Source organism: Eumetopias jubatus, unplaced genomic scaffold (assembly GCF_037043125.1).
Source record: "Eumetopias jubatus isolate StellerSeaLion01/CBP00866 unplaced genomic scaffold, mEumJub1_p1.0 scaffold_15, whole genome shotgun sequence".
Taxonomy (NCBI): Eukaryota; Metazoa; Chordata; class Mammalia; order Carnivora; family Otariidae; genus Eumetopias; species Eumetopias jubatus.
The window spans coordinates 41,371,796-41,386,983 of record NW_028274821.1 but is presented as its reverse complement, the minus strand read 5'-3'; the positions used below and the strand labels follow the sequence as shown (position 1 = coordinate 41,386,983).

General features: G+C 41.2%; 1 protein-coding gene across 4 annotated transcripts in view; it reads left to right on the top strand.

Annotated features, from left to right (window-relative positions):
- FREM1 (FRAS1 related extracellular matrix 1) overlaps positions 1–15,188 on the top strand; it is a 176,392-nt gene that overhangs the window by 20,897 nt on the left and 140,307 nt on the right. For all 4 annotated transcript variants that reach the window (XM_088018775.1, XM_028107286.2, XM_028107288.2 and 1 more), the window contains one exon: positions 11,573–12,072. In XM_088018775.1, coding sequence (XP_087874901.1) covers positions 11,839–12,072 — 234 coding nt within the window. In that variant the 5' untranslated portion in view covers positions 11,573–11,838. The remainder of the gene's footprint in view (positions 1–11,572; positions 12,073–15,188) is intronic.

Genomic DNA, 15,188 nt, shown 5'->3' with positions numbered 1-15,188 from the left:
TTTAAGAAACTTCAATAGTCATTAAAAACAACTGTAAATCACGGGCACAAAATCTTTTCCCCCTCTGACTCCTGTTTTCTTTACCTTTGAAGGTAGTTTTAGTGGAAGGTCTTTGTAGAGAAAGGCCAGATGTCTGGTTTCCAAAGAGTGGCCTTGAATTTGGATTTCTGATGTAGATTCATTAAGTATGGATTTATCAGATGTGGCCAGAAATTTCAGAGATACCATGTGGCCATTCTATATTTCAGTCATTTTTAACTCTCTAACCTAGTGTTTCTTGAATGATTTCTCCAAGAACCTTGATTTTGTATGGGGATGGGGAGGGTTTTCTCTAAGTTTGCAAACTTCCGGCTGACAGTTTTTTCTTTCCTCAGGACTTCTTAGAGCCTCTGATAAGCTCATATTGCACTGTGAATCTTAAAAAAAAAAAAAAAGAAAATCAAAACAAACTTTAACATTCTGTGCTTCAGGTATATTTGGATATAGAAGACTCTTTTTGTATGAAAAATTTTTAACATCCCCCAAAATGTGTATTTTAAGAAACACAGTTTGCAAAATGTGGCCTTTATCGGTGGGATAAACATTGAACTGTTTGAAAAATCTGAGAATGGAAACCTTCTAATGAGTTTTTGTGGTGATCAAAGATCCATCTTTGTAACCTTGGTCTTGACAGCATAGCCTGAGGGGAGGCTTTCTTTCCATAGTTCTAGGAGTCTGTCAGGACTTGCTGAAAGGTGGGAAGAAAGTACTGAAAGGATTGTTTCTGGACTGAGCATCTGTGATTTAAGTGAGCTACAGGGATAGTGGACTTTGCCGTGGTTTGGATGTTAGGAGAACGAAGTTTCCAAACCAGGCTTCATCTCCAGATACCTGGGTAATATTGATGCTGAGAAACTGATTAAAGAGACAATTTAGGTGATGCAAGCAAGCTTTATTTAACACTTTATGAGGTGGACTGTCTCAGAGAATTGTAAAATGGGGCAGAAGGCAAGAAACTTTTATAGGATAAAGAATAAAAAACAAGGAAGAAACAATTAGAAAATATCTGACTGGCTGGGGCCACATAGTAACCTTGTTCAGGTTGAGAAGGCGCAGAGCTGGCTTGGCATTTGGGGATTGGCTGATTGAATAGACTGCGTTTCTGGTCAAGCAGAGCATTTATAGGGACATGAAAATTATCTAAGTTTCAGTTTGTGGATGTGGCATCCTGGGCAGGAGTGGCTCCATCTTGTGCCTAGAAATTTATTTTAGTGTTAGAAAAGTCACTTAACTGCCACAGGACTTTCTTTCTTCTATAAAATGAAGCGGCTTCTAAAAGAGAAAATACACATGGTTAATGGACATTAAAAATAAATAAAAAGCTAAATCCCAAGTAAACAAAGGAATGCAAGTTAAAATAGTGGTAGGATACATTTCACTTGGGAAGTGAGTAAAGATTAAAGGGATGATATGGAATGTGAGCAAGACTGGTAAGGATGTCAAATTAGCGCCATCTTTCTAGGAAGCATGCATATGAGGAGCCTGAAAATAAATTGATACCCTTTGATCTGATAATTCCATTGCCAGAAAACTATCAAAAGGAAAGAACTAGAAAAATAAACTATTGTATAGTTAAGGAGTTTTATCACAGTCTACTGACATGGTAAGTACTTCAACATAACAAGAAATGACAGGTAGAAATCATAGTATATCCATGTCTTGGGTAGAGTGCACAAATGAAAAGTAAGATCACAGGGAATGTTTAATAATATGGAAAATGCTTAAACTAGAATGTTGTGTTAATAGGAAAAGATGGTCCACACTTTTTATAGTATGATTTTAGTTAAGTTTAAAAATTGTGTATACATACATATACATTTGAAACCCCAAGGATATTTTCTGTGGGTGTTGGGAAAGTGTATTTTTTCCTTTTCTTTGTGTCTCTGTATTTTTATCCTTTAGTTAATGAGCATGTATTTCTTTTATATACATAACAGGGGGTTATTTTCAAAGAAGCAAATACATTGATTAAAAAAAATGAAGGATATGGATTATTTGATTTCTAAAGTCTCTCCTAAACCATACATTCTGTGATTTAGATTGCATTTTAGAAGAAAATTGCAGAGTGGAGGAAGCACAATGCTATAAACAGAATCAACACATATTTTATTGATTTAATAGACTGGAATTTCAAGGAGGCCTGTTTGCCTTGAGGCCTTTAAATTGTGCTGCTAGGAGGGGAAGAATGAAGGGGGGGCGTTGGAGGGGGAGACGAACCATGAGAGACGATGGACTCTGAAAAACAAACTGAGGGTTCTAGAGGGGAGGGGGGTGGGGGGATGGGTTAGCCCGGTGATGGGTATTAAGGAGGGCACGTTCTGCGTGGGAAAAAAAAATTGTGCTGCTAGTGTGATAAGTTGGAACAGTAAGATGTGGTTAGACAGGGCATCTGCCTTAATTATCTGCTCTTAAAGTAACAACTACTTCTTTGAGAGAACATTCCCTCCAGTGAAACTTTAACTCAGGCAACAGTCATCAATTGCTGTCCGGAACCATAAAGAAAATTGTTAAGCGTTCACGTGCTGTAAGAAAATGACCCCAAGGGGGTAGTGAAGTAATTGCAGGGAGTATAAGATTTTGGTGTGAGGTGAAGCAGTATAATGTAGTGGGGTTAAGCACGTGGGTCCTGGAGTCAGGCAAAACTAGGTTACTCCAGAGTCAAGCTGACCTTGGGCAAGTTACTTAACCTCTTTGCACCTCATTTTCCAAACCTGTAAAATCACTCTCTACTTCCTAAAATCCGTTGCAGGAATTAAACAAAGATAATATATGTGAAGTACTTTGAACACTGCCTAGCCTTTAGTAAGCACTTAGTAAATGTTAGTTCTTATTATGATTCTTCTGTCACTTCTTTAAGTCACTATTTACCTATAAAATCAGAATAATAGTAGAAAATGCTTTGTAGGGTTTTTGTGAGAAATAAATGAAAATATACATATAGAGAATAGAGCTCAGTGCCTGTATATAGTAGGTAATCAAAAAAGGGGGTGAAGTTCCAAGAGTTCATTTTTGCCCTTGCTTCCCTTGCCTTTGGCGATGTCTCTAGGAGGAAGTTGCTGCGGCTGAGGTCAAAGAGGTTGCTGCCTGTGTTCTCCTTTAGGATTTTGATGGATTCCTGTCTCACATTTAGATCTTTCAACCATTTTGAGTCTATTTTTGTGTGTGGTGTAAGGAAATGGTCCAATTTCATTCTTCCGCATGTGGCTGTCCAACTTTCCCAACACCATTTGTTGAAGAGACTGTCTTTTTGCCATTGGACATTCTTTCTTGCTTTGTTGAAGATTAGTTGACCATAGAGTTGAGGGTCCGTTTCTGGGCTCGCGATTCTGTTCCAATGATCTATGCGTCTCTTTTTGTGCCAGTACCATACTGTCTTGATGATGACAGCTTTGTAATAGAGCTGGAAGTCCGGAATTGGGATGCCGCCAGCTTTGCTTTCCTTTTTCAACATTCCTCTGGCTATTCGGGGTCTTTTCTGGTTCCATACAAATTTTAGGATTATTTGCTCCATTTCTTTGAAAAAAGTGGATGGTATTTTGATGGGGATTGCATTGAATGTGTAGATTGCTCTAGGTAGCATTGACATCTTCACAGTATTTGTTCTTCCAATCCATGAGCATGGAACGTTTTTCCATTTCTTTGTGTCTTCCTCAATTTCTTTCAAGGGTATTTTATAGTTTCCTGAGTACAGATCCTTTGCGTCTTTGGTTAGATTTATTCCTCAGTATCTTACAGTTTTGGGTGCAATTGTAAATGGGATCGACTCCTTCATTTCTCTCTCTTCTGTCTTGTTGTTGGTGTATAGGAATGCCACTGATTTCTGTGCATTGATTTTATATCCTGCCACTTTACTGAATTTCTATATGAGTTCTAGCAGTTTTGGGGTGGAGTCTTTTGGGTTTTCCACATAAAGTATCATATCATCTGCAAAGAGTGAGAGTTTGACTTCTTTGCCGATTTGGATGCCTTTGATTTCTTTTTGTTGTCTGATTGCTGAGCTAGGAGTTCTAGTACTATGTTGAATAGCAGTGGTGATAGTGGACATCTCTGCCGTGTTCCTGACCTTAGGAGGAAAGCTCTCGGTTTTTCCCCATTGAGAATGATATTCGCTGTGGGTTTTTCATAGATGGCTTTATGATATTGAGGTATGTACCCTCTATGCATATACTCTGAAGAGTTTTGATCTAGAAAGGAGCTGTATTTTGTCAAATGCTTTTTCTGCATCTATTGAGAGGATCATATGGTTCTTGTTCTTTCTTTTATTAATGTATCGTATCACATTGATTGATTTGCAGATGTTGAACCAACCTTGCAGCCCAGGGATAAATCCCATTTGGTCGTGGTGATTAATCCTTTTAATGTACTGTTGGATCCTATTGTTTAGTATTTTGGTGAGAATTTTTGCATCCATGTTCATCAAGGATATTGGTCTGTAATTCTCCCTTATGATGGGGTCTTTGGTTTTGGGATCAAGGTAATGGTGGCCTCATAAAACGAGTCTGGAAGTTTTCCTCCCATTTCTATTTTTTGGAACAGTTTCAGAAGAATAGGTATTAATTCTTCTTGAAATGTTTGGTAGAATTCCCCTGGGAAGCCATCTGGCCCTGGGCTCTTGTTTGTTGGGAGATTTTTGATGACTGCTTCAATTTCCTTAGTGGTTATAGGTCTGTTCAGATTTTCTAATTCTTCCTGGTTCAATTTTGATAGTTGATACGTCTCTAGGAATGCACCCATTTCTTCCAGATTATCTAATTTGCTGGCATAGAGTTGCTCATCATATGTTCTTATAATTGTATTTCTTTGGTGTTGGTTGTGATCTCTCCTCTTTCAGTCATGATTTTATTGATTTGGGTCATTTCTCTTTTCTTTTTGATCAGTCTGGCCAGGGGTTTATCAATCTTGTTAATTCTTTCAAAGAACCAGTTCCTAGTTTCGTTGATCTGTTCTACTGTTCTTTTGGTTTCTGTTTCATTGATTTCTGCTCTGATCCCCCTCTACCTCTTTTACCCATCTCCCCACTCACTGATTTCCCCTCGGGCAACCACCAGTTTGTTCTCTGTACTTAAGTTTTTTTTTGTTGTTATTGTTGTTTATCCTTTTTTTCTTTTTCATTTGTTTTGTTTCTTTTTTTTTAAAGATTTTATTTATTCATGAGAGACAGAGGAGGAGAGAGAGAGAGGAGAGAGAGAGAGAGAGAGAAGCAGAGGGAGAAGCAGGCTCCCAAGGAGCAGGGAGCCCGATGTGGGACTCGATCCCAGGACCCCGGGATCATGACCTGAGCCGAAGGCAGACGCTTAACCATCTGAGCCACCCAGGCGCCCTCATTTGTTTTGTTTCTTAAATTCCACATATGAGCGAAATCATATGGTATTTGTCTTTCCCTGACTTATTTCACTTGGCATTATACTCTCTAGCTCCATCCATGTTGTTGCAAATGGCAGGATCTCATTCTTTTTTATAGCTGAGTAATATTCCATTATAGATATACACCACATCTTTATCCATTCATCTATCAATGGACCCTTAGATTGCTTACATATCTTGGCTACTGTAAATAATGCTGCAGTAAACATAGGGGTGCACATATCTTTCTGAATTAGTGTTTTCATTTTCTTTGGGCTTATTCCATTCCATTCTTTCAGGTTTATTTTCATTTTTAAAGACTTGAGGGTACTGGTGAAATAGGGAAGACAAAAGGTTCCATTGTTCATATCATCTTCCCTTGACTGGTAATAATTAACCTGGATCACTGAGAATAGTATGAGGCTACATATGAGAGTCCTGCACATAGCAAAGCAAGCAAACAAAAAGTTATGATAGATTATTGTGCTGGGCACAAGAGGGGAAAGGTATATTCCTTGCATTGTGTAGCTACCATTGCAAAATTTTAAAGAAGAATAGTAAATATGAATCTTATCAGGGCACATGATTATCATTGACCATTGAAAATTTCCATTGCAGAGAGAGCCTAGGAGACAGCTAGGATCCATTCTTTTCTTGATGTATGCAGAATATCCTAGATAAGTGACAAGAGTATAATGATTTTATTAACATAAATAATACATGCTCTTAAGGTTAACCCAAATGTATAAATACGAAGTAAATACTAGCTCATATTCCTTATCCCCCATCCACCAGGAAATGTTACTAAATTACTTTCTTCTGTTCTAGAAATTTACCAAGAAAGAAAGGTTGATTACAGAACCATCTTTGAATTTTTGAGGAAGAACTCAAAGCAGAGTGGTTTACCCCTTTTCAGAACATCTCTTCACTCATTTTTATTGGCTTGTACAGATATTCCTTAGAATACCTGATTTCCACAAGAAGGAAAAAGGCAATGGTGAGAACACGGTCTGTAAGAACAGAGCTGCTTTGGAGCTATGACTTGAGGATTTTGAAATGCCGAGAAGCAGCTGAACCACACAGGCAAGCAGACAGGGTCAAATTAAATCTGAAGTGGCTAAATGTCAGTTTACAAGCTCCCTAGAAGAATTTAGCCACCTTTCTGCTTCCGCTTCTGAGTGCTCCAGCTGATTCTGCTCACGCCGTGGATGCCCACATCGGCAATCTGAGTGAGCTGTGCTTAGATGGATTCTGAGCATCTGACTTCACCCTATGTTGGGACCAGAAAATGGACTTCTCACGATGAGCTATATCAGGGTGTTGTCAATTAAAATTATGATGTTCCCACTGGATGTCATAATTTTGTATCAGAGATAAGACAATCACTACCATTTAATTTGTGTGTGTGTGGGGGGAGATAAAAGACCCATCATCATCTATGAAACCTTGTATGATTCAGAGCCCTGATTTCCTTGGCTATTGTTCTGTTCGTTTGTTTGCTCTTTTCTTCCCCATCTCTTCATCCAAACCCTTTCCTCTCTCCTCTCCCCTGCTACCTTCTTCAAATGAAAAATCAGAGCAGTATTTTCCATGGAATACCCACAAACTTGGTGTTTCTCAACACCAAGGGAAAAATACAAGAGCAAAATTTGAATATAAATAGAACATAAATACAACATACTCTTTTGGATCTTCACAGAGCCTAATTTTGCACACTTCACCCAGGCCCCACTGATTGAAGGATGTTTGGTTTTGAGTTTGGGAATTGTTCCTCTTGGACCCTTCCTTTCCTCCCATTTGTGTTGCTTCAGGTTGTTTTGGAAATACTGGAATTCAGTCTTTACTACTACAGCCTGCCTTAAGATCATGAGGAAGAAAGAGTAGAGGAGAATGTAAATAGAACATACTCTGACTTGTACTGAACCCGATTCTGCGGCCTTCACCAAGGCCTGTGTCCTGCCATTCTATTTTTCTCAAGACAAGCTTTCCTCTTATTCCTTTGATGTATTTTGTAATAATTATGCTACGTTTGTATGGGGCTTTATAATCAGAATATTTCCACATGCCTTATTTCATTTGGTCTTACAGGGAAACTGGGAGCGGGAGGATGGATAGGTCTGCTTTTTAAAAGAGGAAACCAATGTTCATAAGAATCGAGTCAAATCTAGATTTTCAGAATTCAGGTCCACTCTTTCCACATCATTGCGGCTCAGGGGGCCACAGAAATAGATTTCCTCCTCTTTCTCTCTCATCTCTTCCTTGTGGATAAACCTTAGGATCTTGGTCTGTGTACTTATCTGGTAATTAAGAACTTACTATGATTAGAGCATGAGCTATTGCCCCATATGCTATTAGGCAAGAAGGTACACTATTTAGCTCATTAGTGACTGAATTAAATTAATAGAAAAACTTAAATAAGGTGATGATTAAAACTGTAGTTGCAGTTCAGTCATGAGTACCAAAATAAACCCCAAATAACAGTGGGTTCAACAAGAAAGAAGTTTATATCCTCTGCCACATAAAATTCTGGAAGAATGGGCTGGTAGGGTGACTCCACTTTGCAAATGTCCCTTCTAGGCTCCTTCTAGGTCACAGCTCTGCCAGCCTCTGGTGTGGTCCTGGGCAACAAGATGGAGGGAATCATGGAGATAAATCCATGAATAAAAAAGATAAAAATTCTCACCTCTGTGAGGGAGATGGTCACAAACAATACAAACAAGCAAATGTATTTTTAGATGGTCATAAGGGCTAAGGTTGAAAACAAAGCAGAAAACGGTGCTGGAGATGGGAGTGTCATAGTTTTAAGGGGGTGGTTAGGTGTGGTACACTGCACATGTGACATGTGATGGAAAACTGGCAGCCAGTGAGGTGGGAAGAAGGATATCTGAGGGAAGAATGTGCCAGAGGGAAGAGCAAGTGGGAAGGTTCGGGATGGGAGCAAGAGGAGGTTAATCTTGATCTGTATGAGGGAAGGCAGAGATGCTAGTGGGGCTAGAGCAGAGGAAGGAAGGGAGGGCGAACAGAAGAGGGGATGAGAGAAGTCAGGGAGACGCACATTACATACACGGTTGCCTTATCGCTTTTACACTAAGATGAGAGGCCGTTGGAGGTTTGGGGCATGGACGTGACCTCAGTAATATTTAATAGGACCCTTGGCTGCCATGCCGAAGAATGCCTACAGCGGAGGCAAGAGGAGAAGAAGAGAAGGCAAAGTGAATGCTATTTGCAGTCATCCAACAAAGAGTTGATGGTGTGGCTTGCACCTTCGTAACAACAACGGAAGTGAGAAGTGGTTGGAGTCTGGATATGTTTTGAAGAAGAGTGCATTCGATTTATATTGCTGTGTAAGCAAATGACTACAGACTTCGCGGCTTAAAACAACACAAATTTCTTATCTCACAGTTGACATTGGTCAGGAATCTGGTCACAGCTTACCTGGGTTCCTTGCTTCAGGCTGCAATCAAGGCATCAGCTGGATGCTAGTCTTTTTTTTTTTTTTTTAAGATTTTATTTATTTATTTGACAGAGAGAGACAGCGAGAGGGGGAACACAAGCAGGGGGAGTGGGAGAGGGAGAAGCAGGCTTCTCGCCGAGCAGGGAGCCCGATGCGGGACTCGATCCCAGGACTCCCGGATCATGACCTGAGCCGAAGGCAGACGCTTAATGACTGAGCCACCCAGGCGCCCCTGGATGCTGGTCTTATCTGGAGGCTTGATTTAGGATGAATCTTCTTCCGAGCTCGTTCAGGCTGTCAGCAGAATTCATTTCCTTGTGACACTGGAACTCATGGAGACTTCCTGCTTCAAGGTCAGCAGGAGGGCCTGGAGCCCCAGCCTGCTAAGAGAGATTCTTATATTACATAGTGTAACCATGGGAACCATCACCTGTGCCTTATTCTGTTGGTTGGAACCCTCACAGGTTCTGCTCTCATTCAAGGGGAGGGAACTTCCGGATGCTATGGGGCAGCAATTATTGGAGGTCACCCTAAGGTGTGTCCACTGCAATGAACAAACAGGATTTTGTTGCTGTTGTTTAGCTGTAGACCAAATACTGAGCAAAGGAGAGAACAACTGAAAAGTTGGATGCCATTAACTGAGGTCGGAGAGAGGGAGGGAGGGAAGACCAAGAGCACCAATTTGGCGACATGAAGAATGAGATGCCCATTAAATACCCCCAGGGAGATGTCACATAGACAATGGCATATGGAATCCAGAGTTAAGGGAGGAGGTTAGAGATATAAATTTGGGACTCATTAGCATATAAGTGGTATTTAAAGCCAAGGAATGAGATCACTAGGGAATGAGGGTAGACAAAAACCAGGTCCAAGGACTGCACCCTAGGCTCCCCACGTTAAAAAGTCAGGGGATCTAGGAAGAAGCAGTAAAGGAGAAGGGAGGTAATAGATAAAAGGGGTGCACTAGAGGGTGCCGTCCTTACAGCCTTTACAAGTTGATTTAATTCTCAGAAAGCAAAGTTTTTCCCCTTGTCTCTCCATTTTGGAAAACACTTAGCCCCTCTCCTCTCTCTGAATGTGCTGCTTTTTTGGAGTGGTCTTAGATGCCAAATGTGAATGGAAACCAGGTTTGACTTTGTAGTGAAGGTTCAACAACCAGGTTTGCATTTCTGCCCAAATAAGCCAACCTAATTCAGCTGGAGTGTGGGCAACACCATCAGTGGGAGTGTGGGAACTGTTTCAGTTTGAGACTGACACCATTTAAAAAAAAAAAAGGACTGCTCTGTAAAGTGCACACCCCGCCCCTTAGATATCAGGTGACGCATGTTGTGTACTGCCTCAGAAATGAATGGTTTCGGGTGGGGGGATGGGTTAGCCTGGTGATGGGTATTAAAGAGGGCACGTTCTGCGTGGAGCACTGGGTGTTATGCACAAACAATGAATCATGGAACACTACATCAAAAACTAATGATGTAATATATGGTGATTAGCATAATAAAAAAAGAAATGAATGGTTTCAAACAGTGACAAGAGAATGAGTCTTCCCTTGATGTATTAGATATGGATAAATTTTTGTGTAAACCCTTTGGTCAAACATTTTGAGTATCCATTGGTTATATACAGAAATTTGTTGAAATCGTGAAACTGTAAAGACTTCCTATGGGCATAGCAAACCACCATTGGTTCATCCAGCTATACCCTGAACTTAAGTATTTATTGCAATACATCTTATTTTGCAGAGTCATTTCTGTTGTTATGGAACACAGAGAAATAATCTTGAAATTCTAAGTGGTTAAAGGAGGAACAAGGACCCCATTTGTGCAGATTCAGTGCATTATAATGTAATTGGTGGCGTAGAGGGTTCTAGAGGGGAGGGCGGTGGGGGGATGGGTTAGCCTGGTGATGGGTATTAAAGAGGGCACGTACTGCACGGAGTGCTGGGTGTTATACGCAAACAATGAATCATGGAACACTACATCAACAACTAATGATGTAATGTATGGTGATTAACATAACATAATAAAATTAGAAAAAAATAAAAAATTGGTTAAGATCTAAAAAAAAAAAAGATAATGCGAATATGTATGCATACGCCGAGTCATTGGCTGTGTCTAGTGAAGTCGTGTGACTTAATTCCTAGTCCCTTTGACATGTAGGCAAAACCCTCAAATGTTCACTTAGAAAAATATCTGTTCTCCAGTTTCCGCTCAAGTGCTTCTCAGGTGTCTTCATTGTCCAGCAATGTCAAAACTGTGCTCATGGGACAAATGACGAAGCTTGTTTCTTATGTGGGTCGTGATGATTTAGGATTAATCAGCGTTTCAACCAGCGTGCAAATAATTCTGTCAGCTCTCTTCTACAAATTAGGCAGTCCTCATTTAACAGACGAGGAAAGGGGAGCAGAGCTCAACGCCCTCCGAACGCAGGCGACCAAGCGCTGCACTTGGGCAGTGGGGCTGGCCGGCTCCTGTGGGACCACACAAGTGACATCCCCACGGGGTTGGGGTGGGGACACAAGGGGCGCCTTGAGTCCGGAAGTGGGAGTTACAAGCAGGGTAATGAAATGGCTTCTCTGTCTTTCACATGGGCCTGGAGGTCAAGTTAGTTTATTTGTTTTTAATTTAGCTGAAATTATAGGCTGGTTGAAAGATTCCTTTGCCAGCAGGGATTTTTTGAATAGCCACACAAACCTTTTGGTCTCTCTCGCTTTCCTACAACCTCTCCTCTCATTTGCAGGATTAGAAAAGCACTTGGGAGGCACATTCATCTTGCCGGCGTTGTCAGGAGTGATCAGCAAGTTTTATTAAAAGCCCTGGGATTGCCTGAAAAGCCTCCTTGTCTGGGTTTGAAATGAAAGGGACATGTTAAGATCTTGGGGCACATTGTCAGGACCCCTTGCCCTGCCCCTTGGACTATGAGCTAACATCTCTGGAGGAAGCACAGAAGCCCTCTTTTGTTGAAGGGATTTCGCCGGTGGACAAACGGAGTTGGCCCCTGACAGCATGAGCGCTCTGACCTGGGGTGGGCCCTGTGCTTTGCCCCTGCTGTTGCTCCTAGGCTGGGCCGGTGCCACCTTCATCAGCCTTAACCGTGGGCTCAGGCTGCTGAAGGGCAGCTCTGCCTACCTGTCGGGAGATGACCTGAAGTTTGCCATCCCCAAAGAAAAAGATGCTTGCAAAGTGGAAGTTGTGATGAACGAGCCAATGACTCAAAGGGTTGGGAAACTCACCCCACAGGTAGGTCCTACCTGCGATTTTTCTATTCAGTCATGTGTATGAATGTGAGTGAGTGTGTGTGTGTGTGTGTGTGTGTGTGTGTGTGTGTGAGAGAGAGAGAGAGAGAGAGAGAGAGGAAGGAAACAAAGCAGGGACAGACTTCCAAGGGCTGGAGTGGGCCATCTCCTGTGTGGTGTGATATGATCAGTCTTTATGGGATTATTCTTGCCCCAAATGATCTCATCTCATCATTCCTAGTCAGGGTGCCTTTGGATAAGATGTCAGATTTCAAGATGTGTTTTAGGCCCCACTTGTGATCGCAGACTAGCACAAGTAAGATGTGAAGACATTTTTATCTGTTTCCATCACTAGAACATTCCGTTGAGTGGGAGGAGAGACATGGAAAAGAGAGGTGAAAATACTTCCCTTTAAATATTCATTGTTCTTCAAAAATGTCTGTAGACAAATGTTTTCCTTTAGTCAAGATCTTGGAGACCTCGTCGTTTAAGAGTATTCTAGGCACAATCCTTTTGTAGGATGAAGAGTTACCTTCTAAGTCATTGGGTTAAAAAAAAGTCTGTATTATCATGTATTGTATTTGCTTGAAGTAGGGGTTTACCTCTCTACATAATAAGGAAATTGCTTCTGGTTTTATGACTTGTCCCTACTGTGGTTTAACTTCCTCCCAAGGCAGGCAATTTTGAGAATGTTCCGCACTGGCTGGTGCTGCTTCTGGAGACGTGCACCATTATTTGTCAACTGTGAACATTAAGTTTCTTCTCCATTTGGCCAAAGAATTTTATCCCAGGAGGTTACCTCAACAGCAATACTAGATGATGTAGAGACAAACTTCAGGAGACTTAGATACTAACTCGAGTGGCTATTGCAAACTGTTCCACTTACCGCACTCAGAGGACAGTCCAACTCCGAAACACATCACAACTCTCACTTAGGGAGTATTCCAGATGTGTTAGCAACCAAATGTCTCTCTCCAGTTTCCCATGAGATTTTCTTTTGTCAGTCAGAGCTTCTGATGGGCACCTGCCAACTGTCTGAATACAATAATGGCCCCAGTTCCTAAGGGGTTGTATTCCCAAGTGTTTGGGAATTGCAACATCTTCACACTTGCTCCCAACACGATTTGCACTGCAAAAGTGTGTGTGGGTGGGGGTGTGGGTGTGTTAAGATTTTGTTTGAGAGACAGAGCACGTGCAGGGGGAAGGACAAGCAGACTCCCTGCTGATCTTGGGGTCCATCCCGGGACCCCAAGATCATGACCTGAGCCTAAGTCAGATGCCTAAGCAACTGAGCCACCCAGGTGCCCAGTGAAAGTGTGTTTGGTTGGAAAGAGGAGAGACCTGGGATAGCTCATAACTGCAACCCAGATGCACTAAATACAACGAGTAGGTGATATGAATAAGCTCAGCTGCAGAAAATGGAATCCTAACCACAGGGACTCGGTTCGTTAAAAGCAAATCCTTGGAGTTTTGGAAAGCAATAGAGGACCCTAATCCTAGAACACCGGTGTCCATGGCTGCATGGATATATGTAGGTGCCTTATAAAGTAATGAACTCATAATTTGGTGCCCCTTCCAATCAATATATTTAAAAAAATTGTTCAACATTTATTTAGAAGTGAGGCTGAATATTTTGTGGGGGAAGAGAAAAAAATTCTTCGTGGTGTATGCTGGGGCAACCTATGGGTCCTCTATTGCTCTCCAAAACTCCAAGGATTTGCTTTTAACAAACCAAGTCCCTATGGTTAGGATTCCATTTTCTGCAGCTGAGCTTATTCATATCACCTATCTCTGGCCCTAAGCATGCAAAACAAAAGCCCTATTCTTCACCAGATTCTCCCTCCTTAGAAAGTAATTTGGGGAGAATGTACTGTTCCTTAAGTCAGCCTCTGAGGAGTATCCTCTCCCTATTCCAAATAGCCTGTGACTTATAAACATATCTATAGTGCTTTCTCTGCAAGTAACGAAATTGTCTCCATTATGTATTATTGGTGTTGTTTTAATGGTCTTCGCCATCTGGTCGGCTCTGAGATACTAGAGAGCAAAAGGGGATCTAAGTGACTGCCATCAGGTAAAACACTTATTTGGGAGTCAAGAGTTATAAGAGATCTCCATTCCAAACTTTCTCTGATTTGAAGGCCAAAATCCAGTTAATAGAAAGAATATGGAGCAGAAACAGCATGCCTGCCTGGTTTAGGGAAGTCTGGATGGGTAGGCCACGGAGGGGCCTCCCAAAAGTCCCAGCTTGTCTCCTCGAGTGCTGTGACTTTAGTGCAAGAAAATGTTCAGTAAGCGCATTTCTGGAGGTCAGTGTGGCAGCTCAAATGGATTTATCTGGTCTAAAGTAAATACGGGACTTGTATCTTCTAAAATTTATTGTGTGGAAAAGGAGGCCATTGAACTGTGGAGTTTCATTATCTTTCTGTCAGATATTTGTACCATAAGGAAGTCTGTGTACCCAGAAAACTTTCTCAGACTGCCAGATGATCTTTCTACTTTATTATGACAATTTCAACAGAAACCAGATTCCTAAGTAAAGTCTGTTTTTTGTTTTTTTTTTTTTTTTTGGTGCGGGGGAATGTGTGCCTATTTTTAATGCAACCCTCCCCAAGGATTTATTTCTTATGGCGTTTTTGAAGTTAAACATAGCCGAATGTGCATGCATACACACAAAGCCTAAACATTATTCTTTAATAGCACTTACCAGTAAGCTGGAAGCAAGGCTTATGTGAACCCATTTCTAGCAAGATGACTGTATTAACAACACCCTGCTGTGTAATGAACAGTTTTATTTGATTTGCACAGAAAATGTTTTGTTTAACATCTGTTCAATTAGTGTTTTCATTTCATTACTGAAGTTTGTCTTAGGACCAACAGGTTCATTTTCCTATTGGATATTTGGAGAGGGATTTCACTTGGCGCACACCAGTACCTTCTGTTTAGATAACCCTCTTGATATAGTCAATTAGATAAGGTCGGTGGCAATATGTTTTCCTCATGTTTTAGGACAAGGCTTCCTCACACACAGCACTTCTCACACCTGTTTCAAAGCAAGAAATTTCCTGGGTGGAAAAGCACCTCAGTTGAGAGCTGAGCTTGCTTTTTTGAATCAGAAATACA